We start from the raw sequence: 13798 nt of genomic DNA on the forward strand, positions 1-13798 counted from the left end.
GCACCCACCCAAACACCAGGGTCCCCCCCCGAGCACCCCATCACCCACCCAAACACCTTCATCCCCCCCCCAGCACCCACCCAAACACCAGGGTCCCCCCCCCCCAAGCACCCCATCACCCACCCAAACACCTTCATCCCCCCCCCCCCAGCACCCACCCAAACACCAGGGTCCCCCCCCCACCACCCCAGCACCCACCCAAACACCTTCATCCCCCCACCCCAGCACCCACCCAAACACCAGGGTCCCCCCCCCCAGCACCCCATCACCCACCCAAACACCTTCATCCCCCCCCCCAGCACCCACCCAAACACCAGGGTCCCCCCCCAGCACCCCATCACCCACCCAAACACCTTCATCCCCCCCCCCAGCAACCCACCCAAACACCAGGGTCCCCCCCCCCCCCCCCCAGGACCCCAGCACCCCATCACCCACCCAAACACCAGGGTCCCCCCCCCACCCACCCAACGCCAGCACCCTCCCATCCCACCATACGTGGGGGGGCAGGTTGTGGTTTTTTTTGGGGGGGGGGGGGGGGGTCAGGATCCGGCCGGACGCCTGGGTCCCCCCCCCCGGGGTTTTCCCCGGGGTCCGGTTCAGGCTGGAGTCGCTCAAGCGCTGGAATGGGGAGGGGGTGGTTTGGTGCGAGAAGGGGGTGCAGGTGCTGCTCACCACGGTGGGCGCCTTCGCCGCCTTCGGCCTCATGACCATCGCCATCGGCACCGACTACTGGCTCTACGCCCGCGCCTTCATCTGCAACACCAGCAACATCTCCGGCGAGGACGCCGCTCACCGCGACCGCCGCGATCCCGGCGGATTGACCCACTCCGGTCTCTGGCGGATCTGCTGCCTCGAAGGTGGGGAGGAGGTCGGGAAAGGGCGGGGGGTCGCGACGGCGGCGGCGCGGTGGTGGGGTTGGGGGACGTGCGTGGCGTCGTTGGGGGAAGACGGCAGCATCGTGACATCACGGGGGACGTTCGTGGCGGCGTTGCGGGGAGATTGCACCATCGTGACGTCGTGGGGGACGTTCGTGGCATCCTTGGGGGACTTTCGTGGCGCTGTTGGGGGGAGATCGCAGCAGCGTGACATCATTGGGGACATTCGTGGCATCGTTGCGGGGAGCTTGCACCATCGCGACATCATTGGGGACTTTCGTGGCATCGTTGGGGGAAGCTTGCACCATTGCGACATCATTGGGGACATTTGTGGCATCGTTTGGGGTCATGCATTGCGCTGTCGGGGGGAAGCTCGCATCGTGACATCATTGGGGACATTCATGGCATCGTTGGGGGGAGCTTGCACCATCGCGACATCATTGGGGACATTCGTGGGTATCGTTGGGGGAAGCTTGCACCATCGCGACATCATTGGGGACATTCATCGGCACTGTTGGGGGAAGATCACAGCATCATGACATCATTGGGGACGTTCGTGGCATCCTTGGGGGACATTCGTGGCGCTGTGGGGGGAGATCGCAGCAGCGTGACATCATTGGGGACATTCGTGGCATCGTTGGGGGGAGCTTGCACCATCGCGACATCATTGGGGACTTTCGTGGTATCGTTGGGGGAAGCTTGCACCATCGCGACATCATTGGGGACATTCGTGGTATCGTTGGGGGAAGCTTGCACCATTGCGACATCATTGGGGACATTTGTGGCATCGTTTGGGGTCATGCATTGCGCTGTCGGGGGGAAGCTCGCATCGTGACATCATTGGGGACATTCATGGCATCGTTGGGGGAGCTTGCACCATCGCGACATCATTGGGGACATTCGTGGCATCGTTGGGGGGAGCTTGCACCATCGCGACATCATTGGGGACATTCATGGCACTGTTGGGGAAGATCACAGCATCATGACATCATTGGGGACGTTCGTGGCATCGTTGGGGGACATTCATAGCACTTGGGGGGAGATCACAGCAGCGTGACATCATTTGGGACATTCGTGGCATCGTTGGGGGGAGCTTGCACCATTGCGACATCATTGGGGACATTCGTGGCATCGTTTGGGGTCATGCATTGCGCTGTCGGGGGGAAGCTCGTATCGTGACATCATTGGGGACATTCGTGGCATCGTTGGGGGGAGCTTGCACCATCATGACATCATTGGGGACATTCATGGCATCGTTGGGGGGAGCTTGCACCATCGCGACATCATTGGGGACATTCGTGGTATCGTTGGGGGAAGCTTGCACCATCGCGACATCATTGGGGACATTCATGGCACTGTTGGGGGAAGATCACAGCATCATGACATCATTGGGGACGTTCGTGGCATCCTTGGGGGACATTCGTGGCGCTGTTGGGGGGAGATCGCAGCAGCGTGACATCATTGGGGACATTCGTGGCATCGTTGGGGGGAGCTTGCACCATCGCGACATCATTGGGGACATTCGTGGTATCGTTGGGGGGAGCTTGCACCATCGCGACATCATTGGGGACATTCGTGGTATCGTTGGGGGAAGCTTGCACCATCGCGACATCATTGGGGACTTTCGTGGCATCGTTGGGGGAAGCTTGCACCATTGCGACATCATTGGGGACATTTGTGGCATCGTTTGGGGTCATGCATTGCGCTGTCGGGGGGAAGCTCGCATCGTGACATCATTGGGGACATTCATGGCATCATTGGGGGGAGCTTGCACCATCGCGACATCATTGGGGACATTCGTGGCATCGTTGGGGGGAGCTTGCACCATCGCGACATCATTGGGGACATTCATGGCACTGTTGGGGGAAGATCACAGCATCATGACATCATTGGGGACGTTCGTGGCATCGTTGGGGGACATTCATAGCACTTGGGGGGAGATCACAGCAGCGTGACATCATTTGGGACATTCGTGGCATCGTTGGGGGGAGCTTGCACCATCATGACATCATTGGGGACATTCATGGCACTGTTGGGGGAAGATCACAGCATCATGACATCATTGGGGACGTTCGTGGCATCGTTGGGGGACATTCATGGCGCTGTTGGGGGGAGATCGCAGCAGCGTGACATCATTGGGGACATTCGTGGCATCGTTGGGGGAAGCTTGCACCATCATGACATCATTGGGGACATTCGTGGTATCGTTGGGGGGAGCTTGCACCATCGCGACATCATTGGGGACATTCGTGGTATCGTTGGGGGAAGCTTGCACCATCGTGACATCATTGGGGACATTCGTGGTATCGTTGGGGGAAGCTTGCACCATCGTGACATCATTGGGGACATTCGTGGCATCGTTGGGGGTCATGCATGGTGCTGTCGGGGGGAGATCGCAGCATCGTGACATCATGGGGGACATTTGTGGCATCATTGCGGGGAGATTGCACCATTGTGACGTCGTGGGGGACGTTCGTGGCATCCTTGGGGGACATTCGTGGCGCTGTTGGGGGGAGATCGCAGCAGTGTGACATCATTGGGGACATTCGTGGCATCGTTGGGGGGAGCTTGCACCATCGCGACATCATTGGGGACATTCGTGGTATCGTTAGGGGAAGCTTGCACCATTGCGACATCATTGGGGACATTCGTGGCATCGTTGGGGGAAGATCACAGCATCATGACATCATTGGGGACGTTCGTGGCATCGTTGGGGGACATTCATAGCACTTGGGGGGAGATCACAGCAGTGTGACATCATTTGGGACATTCGTGGCATCGTTGGGGGGAGCTTGCACCATCGTGACATCATTGGGGACATTCGTGGCATCATTGGGGGTCATGCATTGCGCTGTCGGGGGGAAGCTCGCATCATGACATCATTGGGGACATTCATGGCATCGTTGGGGGGAGCTTGCACCATCGCGACATCATTGGGGACATTCGTGGCATCGTTGGGGGGAGCTTGCACCATCGTGACATCATTGGGGACATCCGTGGCATCATTGGGGGTCATGCATGGCACTGTTGGGGGAAGATCACAGCATTGTGACATCATTTGGGACATTCGTGGCATCCTTGGGGGATGTTCGTGGCATCCTTGGGGGAAGCTTGCACCATCGTGACATCACTGGGGACATTCGTGGCATCGTTGGGGGTCATTCATGGCACTGTTGGGGGGAGATTGCAGCAGCATGACATCATTTGGGACATTCGTGGCATCGTTGGGGGGAGCTTGCACCTTCGTGACATCATGGGGGACGTTCGTGACATCGTTAGGGGACTTTCATGGCGCTGTTGGGGGGAGATCGCAGCAGCGTGACATCATGGGGGATGTTCGTGGCATCGTTGGGGGAAGATTGCACCATTGTGACATCATTTGGGACATTCGTGGCATCATTGGGGGACATTCATGGCACTGTTGGGGAAGCTCGCAGCATCATGACATCATTGGGGACGTTCATGGCATCATTGGGGGAAACTCGCAGCTTCGTGACATCATTGGGGACGTTCGTGGCACTGTCGGGGAAGCTGGCAGCAGCGTGACGCTGTCGGGGGTCGTGACGCTGTCGGGGGGTCGTGACGCTGTCGGGGGCGGCTCGTGGTGTCGGGGGGACGCGCAGCCCTGCGGTGCCGCAGTGGGACGTGGCCCCTGGTGGCCCCTGGTGGCCCCTGGTGGCCCCGTCCCCGCGACGTCCCCGCGACGTCCCCGTCCCCGCGGTGGCCCCGTCCTCGCGACGTCCCCATCCCCACCCTGTCCCCGTCATCCCCACGGGGTCCCCGTGGTGTCCCCGTCCCCGTGGTGTCCCCGTCCCCGTGGTGTCCCTGTGGTGTCCCCGTCCCCATAGTGTCTCCATTCCCATCCTTGTCCCCACGCTGTCCCCATTCCCACAGTGTCCCTGTCCCCGTGGTATCCCCATCCTCATCCCCACGGTGTCCCTGTTCCCACGGTGTCCCCATCCCTGCAGTGTCCTTGTCCCCATCCCCGTGGTGTCCCTGTCCCTGCGGTGTCCCCATCCCTGCAGTGTCCTTGTCCCCACAGTGTCCCCATCCCCATGGTGTCCCTGTCGCCGTGGTGTCCCCATCCCTGCAGCGTCCCTTCAGTGTCCCCATCCTCATCCCCATGATGTCCCCATCCCCCCAGTGTCCCTGTCCCTGTGGTGTCCCCATCCTTGTCCCCATCCCCTTCGGTGTCCCTGTCCCCACGGTGTCCCCATCCCCACGGTGTCCCCACGGTGTCCCCATCCCCTTCGGTGTCCCCATCCCCATGGTGTCCCCACGGTGTCCTTGTCCCCTTCAGTGTCCCCATCCCCATGGTGTCCCCATCCCCTTCGGTGTCCCCATCCCCACGGTGTCCCCATGGTGTCCCCATCCCCTTCGGTGTCCCCATCCCCATGGTGTCCCCACGGTGTCCTTGTCCCCATCGGTGTCCCCATCCCCATGGTGTCCCCATCCCCACGGTGTCCCCATGGTGTCCCCATCCCCACGGTGTCCCCATCCCCACGGTGTCCCCACGGTGTCCCCATCCCCATCGGTGTCCCCATCCCCATGGTGTCCCCACGGTGTCCTTGTCCCCATCAGTGTCCCCATCCCCATGGTGTCCCCATCCCCACGGTGTCCCCACGGTGTCCCCATCCCCTTCGGTGTCCCCATCCCCACGGTGTCCCCATCCTCACGGTGTCCCCACAGCGTCCCCATCCCCACGGTGTCCCCATCCCTGCGGTGTCCCCACGGTGTCCCCATCCCCACGGTGTCCCCATCCCCTTCGGTGTCCCCATCCCCTTCGGTGTCCCCATCCCCACGGTGTCCCCATCCCCACGGTGTCCCCACGGTGTCCCCATCCCCATCGGTGTCCCCATCCCCACGGTGTCCCCACGGTGTCCCCATCCCCATCGGTGTCCCCTTTGGTGTCCCCTTCAGTGTCCCCATCCCCACAGTGTCCCCATCCCCACGGTGTCCCCACGGTGTCCCCATCCCCACGGTGTCCCCATGGTGTCCCCATCCCCTTCGGTGTCCCCATCCCCTTCGGTGTCCCCATCCCCATGGTGTCCCCACGGTGTCCTTGTCCCCATCGGTGTCCCCATCCCCTTCGGTGTCCCCATCCCCACGGTGTCCCCACGGTGTCCCCATCCCCATCGGTGTCCCCATCCCCACGGTGTCCCCACGGTGTCCCCATCCCCATCGGTGTCCCCTTCGGTGTCCCCTTCGGTGTCCCCATCCCCACAGTGTCCCCATCCCCACGGTGTCCCCACGGCGTCCCCATCCCCGCGGCGTCCCCGCGGTGTCCCCGTCCCCATCGGCGCCCCGTTCCCCGCGGTGTCCCCCCGCCTCGTCCCGCCGGCAGCCGTCCCCGTGTCCCCGCAGGCCTGAAGCGGGGGCTGTGCCTGAAGATCAACCACTTCCCCGAGGACATGGAGTACGACCACGACAGCGCCGAGTACCTGCTCCGTGAGTCGCCACGGCAACCGCCGCGCTATCGCCACGGCAACCGCCCCGCCATCACCCCCCGGCATCACCCACCCTCCCCGGCGACCACCCCCGGCATCATCCACCCCCCCACCCCCCGTCCCGGCGAGATGTCCCGGTGTTATCCCGGCGTGGCCACGGCAACCGCCGCGCTATCGCCACGGCAACCGCCACGGCGATGCCTTTGACAACCGGCGTGCCAACCGGGCCGGCAACCGTCCCGGTGATGCCGTGACGTTGCTACGGCAACTACCCCGCCATCGTCCCGGTGATACCCCGGTGACCGGCCTTGCGTTGCCCTGGCAACGTCCCGGTGATGATGCCACGGCGTCGCCGCGGTGATGCGCCGGTGACCGGCCTCACGTCAACCTGGCAACCGTCCCCGGTGATGCCCTGATGTCGCCATGGCAACCGCCCCGGCATCATCCCGGTGATGCCCGGCGTTGCCACGGTGATGCCCCGGTGACCGGCCTCGCGTCGCCCCGGCAACCGTCCCGGTGATGCCCTGACGTTGCCACGGCAACCGTCCCGGTGATGCCCTGACGTTGCCATGGCAACGGAGTCCCTAGCCACGCCCCCTAGCAACCGGGTTTCCTTGGCAACGGGGATGCGGGGGGGGGTGGTTCTGCTTTCTGATTGGCTGCTGGCCTTGGAGCGGTGGAGGGAGCTGGGTCCTGATTGGCTGCTTGGCTAGGAAACCTGCCCTGCCGATTGGGTGGTTGGTCGAGCACGTGCCTAGTTCTGATTGGTTGAGGCTGCAGGTTGACCCTGGGTTTGATTGGTTGGAGTTGCAGGGCACCCTGCGCTCCTATTGGCTGGTGGTCACAATGGATCCTGTGCTCTGATTGGCTGCTAACCCCTGCCGAGAAATTCTCCTTTCCAATTGGTCGCTGCTCTCGGAGCCGCAGGAGCCTCTGTTCTGTGATTGGCTCCCGACTGCAGGCCTCCTTTCTCCTCATTGGGTCCCACCCTCAAAGATCTCCCCTCTGATTGGCTGAGGCCTTTAAGGGCTCTGATTGGCTGGGGGCTGATGGATCCCAGGGCTCTGATTGGCTGCCAGACTGGAGGGCTCCCATTGGCTGGGGCTGACAGATCCCAAACTATTCAAGTGTTCTGATTGGCCACCAGCCTCAGGGCTCCCATTGGCTGGGGCTGACAGATCCCCCATTGTTCGTGGCCTCCGATTGGCCGTCTACCCAATAGTCTCCCATTGGCCGGGGCTGACAGATCCCCCACCATTTGTGGCCTACACAATACTCTCCCATTGGCCGGGGCTGACAGATCCCCCATTGTTCGTGGCCTCCGATTGGCCATCTACCCAACAGTCTCCCATTGGCCGGGGCTGACAGATCCCCCACAATTCGTGGCCTCTGATTGGCCGTCTACCCAACAGTCTCCCATTGGCTGGTCCTGACAGATCCCCCATTGTTCGTGGCCTCCGATTGGCCGTCTACCCAATAGTCTCCCATTGGCCAGGGCTGACAGATCCCCCATTGTTCGTGGCCTCCGATTGGCCGTCTACCCAATAGTCTCCCATTGGCCGGGGCTGACAGATCCCCCATTGTTCGTGGCCTCCGATTGGCCATCTACCCAACAGTCTCCCATTGGCCGGGGCTGACAGATCCCCCACAATTCGTGGCCTCTGATTGGCCGTCTACCCAACAGTCTCCCATTGGCTGGTCCTGACAGATCCCCCATTGTTCGTGGCCTCCGATTGGCCGTCTACCCAATAGTCTCCCATTGGCCGGGGCTGACAGATCCCCCATTGTTCGTGGCCTCCGATTGGCCATCTACCCAACAGTCTCCCATTGGCCGGGGCTGACAGATCCCCCATTGTTCGTGGCCTCCGATTGGCCATCTACCCAACAGTCTCCCATTGGCCGGGGCTGACAGATCCCCCACAATTCGTGGCCTCTGATTGGCCGTCTACCCAACAGTCTCCCATTGGCTGGTCCTGACAGATCCCCCATTGTTCGTGGCCTCCGATTGGCCGTCTACCCAACAGTCTCCCATTGGCCGGGACTGACAGATCCCCCACCATTCGTGGCCTCCGATTGGCCATCTCCCCAACAGTCTCCCATTGGCCGGGGCTGACGGATCCCCCATTGTTCGTGGCCTCCGATTGGCCGCCAGCCCCGGGGCTCCCATTGGCCGGCTCTAACGAGGGGTTGGGGTCCCGCAGGGGTGGTCCGGGCTTCCAGCATCTTCCCGATCCTGAGCGCCGTCCTGCTGCTCCTGGGAGGGGTCTGCGTGGCCGCCAGCCGCCTGCGCCGTGCCCGGACCAGCCTCGTCCTCGGCGCCGGCATCCTCTTCGTCGCCGCCGGTTAGTGGGGAGGGGGGGGTCCCCCACATCCCCCCCTCTCTTGGGGTGGGGAAGGGTCCCCTATGTCCCAGGGAGGGTCCCTTGGGGAGGGGGTGTCGCCCCTCGATCCCAGCGAGGAGCCACTGGGGGGAAGTGGGGGGGCCCGATCCCTTCTTGGAGGCGGGGAGGGGGGGGTCCCTGATTCCAGGAGGGTCCCGGGATTGGGGGGGAGTCCCCTGGATCACAGGAGGAGACACTGGGGGATACTGGGGACCCTGTGGGTCATCCCCTGCCCCTCGTCCCCTGCCTGTCCCTCGTCCCTCGTCCTTCATCCCTTGCCCCTTCTCCCTCATCCCATCCTTCATCCCCTGTCCTTTATCCCGTCTCATCCCTCATCCCCTGTCCCTCATCCCTCATCCCCTGTCCCTCATCCTTCATCCCTTGCCCCTTCTCCCTCATCCCGTCCTTCATCCCATCTCTTCTCCCTCATCCCCTGTCCTTCATCCCTTGCCCCTTCTCCCTTGTCCTGTCCTTCATCCCTCGTCCCATCCTTCATCCCATCTCTTCTCCCTCATCCCTCATCCCCTGTCCCTCATCCCTCATCCCCTGTCCCTCATCCTTCATCCCTTGCCCCTTCTCCCTCATCCCGTCCTTCATCCCATCTCTTCTCCCTCATCCCCTGTCCTTCATCCCTTGCCCCTTCTCCCTTGTCCTGTCCTTCATCCCTCGTCCCATCCTTCATCCCATCTCTTCTCCCTCATCCCTCATCCCCTGTCCCTCATCCCTCATCCCCTGTCCCTCATCCTTCATCCCTTGCCCCTTCTCCCTCATCCCGTCCTTCATCCCATCTCTTCTCCCTCATCCCCTGTCCTTCATCCCTTGCCCCTTCTCCCTTGTCCTGTCCTTCATCCCTCGTCCCATCCTTCATCCCATCTCTTCTCCCTCATCCCTCATCCCCTGTCCCTCATCCCTCATCCCCTGTCCCTCATCCTTCATCCCTTGCCCCTTCTCCCTCATCCCGTCCTTCATCCCATCTCTTCTCCCTCATCCCCTGTCCTTCATCCCTTGCCCCTTCTCCCTTCTCCTGTCCTTCATCCCTCATCCGGTCCTTCATCCTGTTTCTTGTCCCTCATCCCGTCCCTTGCCCCTTCATCCCTCATCCCCTGTCCTTCATCCCATCTCATCCTTTGTCCCCTGTCCCTCATCCTTCATCCCTTGCCCCTTCTCCCTCATCCCTCATCCCCTGGCCTTCATTCCCTGTCTTGTCCCTCATCCTCTGTCCCTTGTCCTTCATCCCTTGCCCCTTCTCCCTCATCCCCTGTCCTTCATCCCGTTTCTTCTCCCTCATCCCTCATCCCCTGTCCCTCATCCTTCATCCCTTGCCCCTTCTCCCTCGTCCCGTCCTTCATCCCATCTCTTCTCTCTCATCCCCTGTCCTTCATCCCGTTACTTCTCCCTCATCCCTCATCCCATCCTTCATCCCTTGTCCCTTCTCCCTCATCCCGTCCTTCATTCCATCTCTTCTCCCTCATCCCCCATCCCCTGTCCTTCATCCCTCATCCCCTGTCCTTCATCCCATTTCTTGTCCCTCATCCCTCATCCCATCCTTCATCCCTTGTCCCTTCTCCCTCATCCCGTCCTTCATTCCATCTCTTCTCCCTCATCCCCTGTCCTTCATCCCATTTCTTCTCCCTCATCCCTCATCCCATCCTTCATCCCTTCATCCCACCTCTTCTCCCTCACCCCCTCCTTCATCCCTTGCCCCTTCTCCCTCATCCCGTCCTTCATTCCATCTCTTCTCCCTCATCCCCTGTCCCTCATCCTTCATCCCTTGCCCCTTCTCCCTCATCCCATCCTTCATCCTATCTCTTCTCCCTCATCCCCTGTCCTTCATCCCATTTCTTCTCCCTCATCCCTCATCCCATCCTTCATCCCTGGCCCCTTCTCCCTCGTCCTATCCTTCATCCTGTCTCTTTTCCCTCATCCCCTGTCCTTCATCCCTCATCCCCTGTCTTTCATCCCGTTTCTTCTCCCTCATCCCTCATCCCATCCTTCATCCCTTGACCTTTCTCCCTCATCCCGTCCTGCATCCCATCTCTTCTCCCTCATCCCTCATCCCCTTTCCTTCATCCCGTCCTTCATCCCTTGCCCCTTCTCCCTCGTCCCGTCCTTCATCCCATCTCTTCTCCCTCATCCCCTGTCCTTCATCCTGTTTCTTCTCCCTCATCCCTCATCCCATCCTTCATCCCTTCATCCTGTCTCTTCTCCCTCATCCCTCATCCCCTTTCCTTCATCCCGTCCTTCATCCCTTGCCCCTTCTCCCTCGTCCCATCCTTCATCCCATCTCTTCTCCCTCATCCCCTGTCCTTCATCCTGTTTCTTCTCCCTCATCCCTCATCCCATCCTTCATCCCTTCATCCCATCTCTTCTCCCTCATCCCTCATCCCCTGTCCTTCATCCCATTTCTTGTCCCTCATCCCTCATCCCATCCTTCATCCCTTGTCCCTTCTCCCTCATCCCGTCCTTCATCCCATCTCTTCTCCCTCATCCCCTGTCCTTCATCCCATTTCTTGTCCCTCATCCCTCATCCCCTGTCCCTCATCCTTCATCCCTTGCCCCTTCTCCCTCATCCCATCCTTCATCCTATCTCTTCTCCCTCATCCCCTGTCCTTCATCCCATTTCTTCTCCCTCATCCCTCATCCCATCCTTCATCCCTTCATCCAACCTCTTCTCCCTCACCCCCTCCTTCATCCCTTGCCCATTATCCCTTGTCCTGTCCTTCATCCCATCTCTTCTCCCTCATCCCTCATCCCCTTTCCTTCATCCCGTCCTTCATCCCTTGTCCCTTCTCCCTCGTCCCATCCTTCATCCCATCTCTTCTCCCTCATCCCTCATCCCCTGTCCTTCATCCCTCATCCCCTGTCTTTCATCCCGTTTCTTCTCCCTCATCCCTCATCCCATCCTTCATCCCTGGCCCCTTCTCCCTCGTCCTATCCTTCATCCTGTTTCTTCTCCCTCATCCCCTGTCCTTCATCCCTCATCCCCTGTCTTTCATCCCGTTTCTTCTCCCTCATCCCTCATCCCATCCTTCATCCCTTGACCTTTCTCCCTCATCCCGTCCTGCATCCCGTCTCTTCTCCCTCATCCCTCATCCCCTGTCCTTCATCCCGTCCTTCATCCCTTGCCCCTTCTCCCTCGTCCCGTCCTTCATCCCATCTCTTCTCCCTCATCCCCTGTCCTTCATCCCGTTTCTTCTCCCTCATCCCTCATCCCATCCTTCGTCCCTTGACCTTTCTCCCTCATCCCGTCCTGCATCCCATCTCTTCTCCCTCATCCCTCATCCCCTTTCCTTCATCCCGTCCTTCATCCCTTGCCCCTTCTCCCTTGTCCCATCCTTCATCCCATCTCTTCTCCCTTATCCCTCATCCCCTGTCCTTCATCCCGTTTCTTGTCCCTCATCCCTCATCCCATCCTTCATCCCTTGGCCCTTCTCCCTCATCCCGTCCTTCATCCCATTTCTTCTCCCTCATCCCCTGTCCTTCATCCCTCATCCCCTGTCTTTCATCCCGTTTCTTCTCCCTCATCCCTCATCCCATCCTTCATCCCATCCTTCATCCCTTGACCTTTCTCCCTCATCCCGTCCTGCATCCTGTCTCTTCTCCCTCATCCCTCATCCCCTTTCCTTCATCCCGTCCTTCATCCCATCTCTTCTCCCTCATCCCCTGTCCTTCATCCCTCATCCCCTGTCCTTCATCCCATTTCTTGTCCCTCATCCCTCATCCCATCCTTCATCCCTTGCCCCTTCTCCCTCATCCCATCCTTCATCCTATCTCTTCTCCCTCATCCCCTGTCCTTCATCCCGTTTCTTCTCCCTCATCCCTCATCCCATCCTTCATCCCTTCACCCCACCTCTTCTCCCTCACCCCTTCCTTCATCCCTTGCCCCTTCTCCCTCGTCCCATCCTTCATCCCGTCTCTTCTCCCTCATCCCTCATCCCCTTTCCTTCATCCCGTCCTTCATCCCTTGCCCCTTCTCCCTCATCCCCCATCCCCTGTCCCCCCCCCCAACCTCATGTCCCCCCCCCCCAGGCCTCAGCAACATCATCGGGGTGATCGTCTACATCTCGGCCAACGCCGGAGACCCCGGCACGAAGCGGGACGAGGACAAGAAGAGCCATTACTCCTACGGCTGGTCCTTCTATTTCGGGGGGCTCTCCTTCATCCTGGCCGAAGCCATCGGCGTCCTGGCCGTCAATCTTTACATCGAACGCCACCGCAAAGCTCGGGGGGGACCCGGGGGGGGTCCGGGACCCCCACCTCCTCCCCCGCCCCCCCGCGTTCCCCCGGGTCCCCGACCTCGACCTCGCCGACGATCCCGATCCAGTTCTCGGTCCAGCGAACCGGGGCGCTCGCGGGATGCTTCGCCTCCCCCCCCGCCTCCTCTTCCCCCGCCCGGAAAATCGGGGGGGGGTGGGGGGGGGGGGACCCCCCCCGGCTGATATCTCGATGTACACCCTATCCCGAGAGGGACCCCCCGGGCCGCCTCCCCCCGGGACCCCGGGACCCCCATTTTTGCAGTTGCATAACGCTTTTGGGAAGGACCCCCCCGGGGGCCCCCCCGACAGCGCCTCGGGGACCAGCACCCTCAACCGCAAGACCACCCCCGTCTAGGGGCACCCCGGAACCCCAACGGAACCCCCAGGACCCCCTGGGACCCCCCTGGGGACCAGCACCCTCAACCACAAGACCCCCCCCCCCCCCCCGTCTAGGGGCACCCCAGGACCCCCTGGAGACCAGCACCCCCAGCCGCAAGACCACCCTGTCTAGGGGCACCCCAGGACCCCCAGGGACCCCCTGGACCCCCAGGGACCCCCTTGGGGACCAGCACCCCCAACCGCAAGACCCCCTCCCCCAACTAGGGGCACCCAGGGACCCCCCAGGACCTCCTGGGACCCCCCTGGAGACCAGCACCCCCAACCACAGGACCACCCCATCAAGGGGCACCCAGGACCCCCCGGGACTCCCCTGGACCCCCAGGGACCCCCTTGGGGACCAGCACCCCCAACCACAAGACCACCCCATCTAGGGGCACCCAGGGACCCCCCAGGACCCCTAGGGACCCCCTGGACCCCCAGGGACCCCCTTGGGGACCAGC

General features: G+C 61.5%; 1 protein-coding gene across 1 annotated transcript; it reads left to right on the forward strand.

Annotated features, from left to right (window-relative positions):
- Positions 1–588: 588 nt before the first annotated feature.
- Positions 589–13142, forward strand: LOC126037297 (voltage-dependent calcium channel gamma-8 subunit-like). Its single transcript, XM_049797610.1, has 4 exons — positions 589–857; positions 6240–6323; positions 8524–8664; positions 12733–13142. The coding sequence occupies exons 1-4, from the start codon at positions 704–706 to the stop codon at positions 13140–13142; spliced, it is 789 nt and encodes a 262-aa protein (XP_049653567.1). The 5' UTR covers positions 589–703.
- The last annotated feature ends 656 nt before the right edge of the window (positions 13143–13798 follow it).

The sequence above is a fragment of the Accipiter gentilis genome, unplaced genomic scaffold, assembly GCF_929443795.1.
Source record: "Accipiter gentilis unplaced genomic scaffold, bAccGen1.1, whole genome shotgun sequence".
In the NCBI taxonomy this organism is placed as follows: Eukaryota; Metazoa; Chordata; class Aves; order Accipitriformes; family Accipitridae; genus Astur; species Astur gentilis.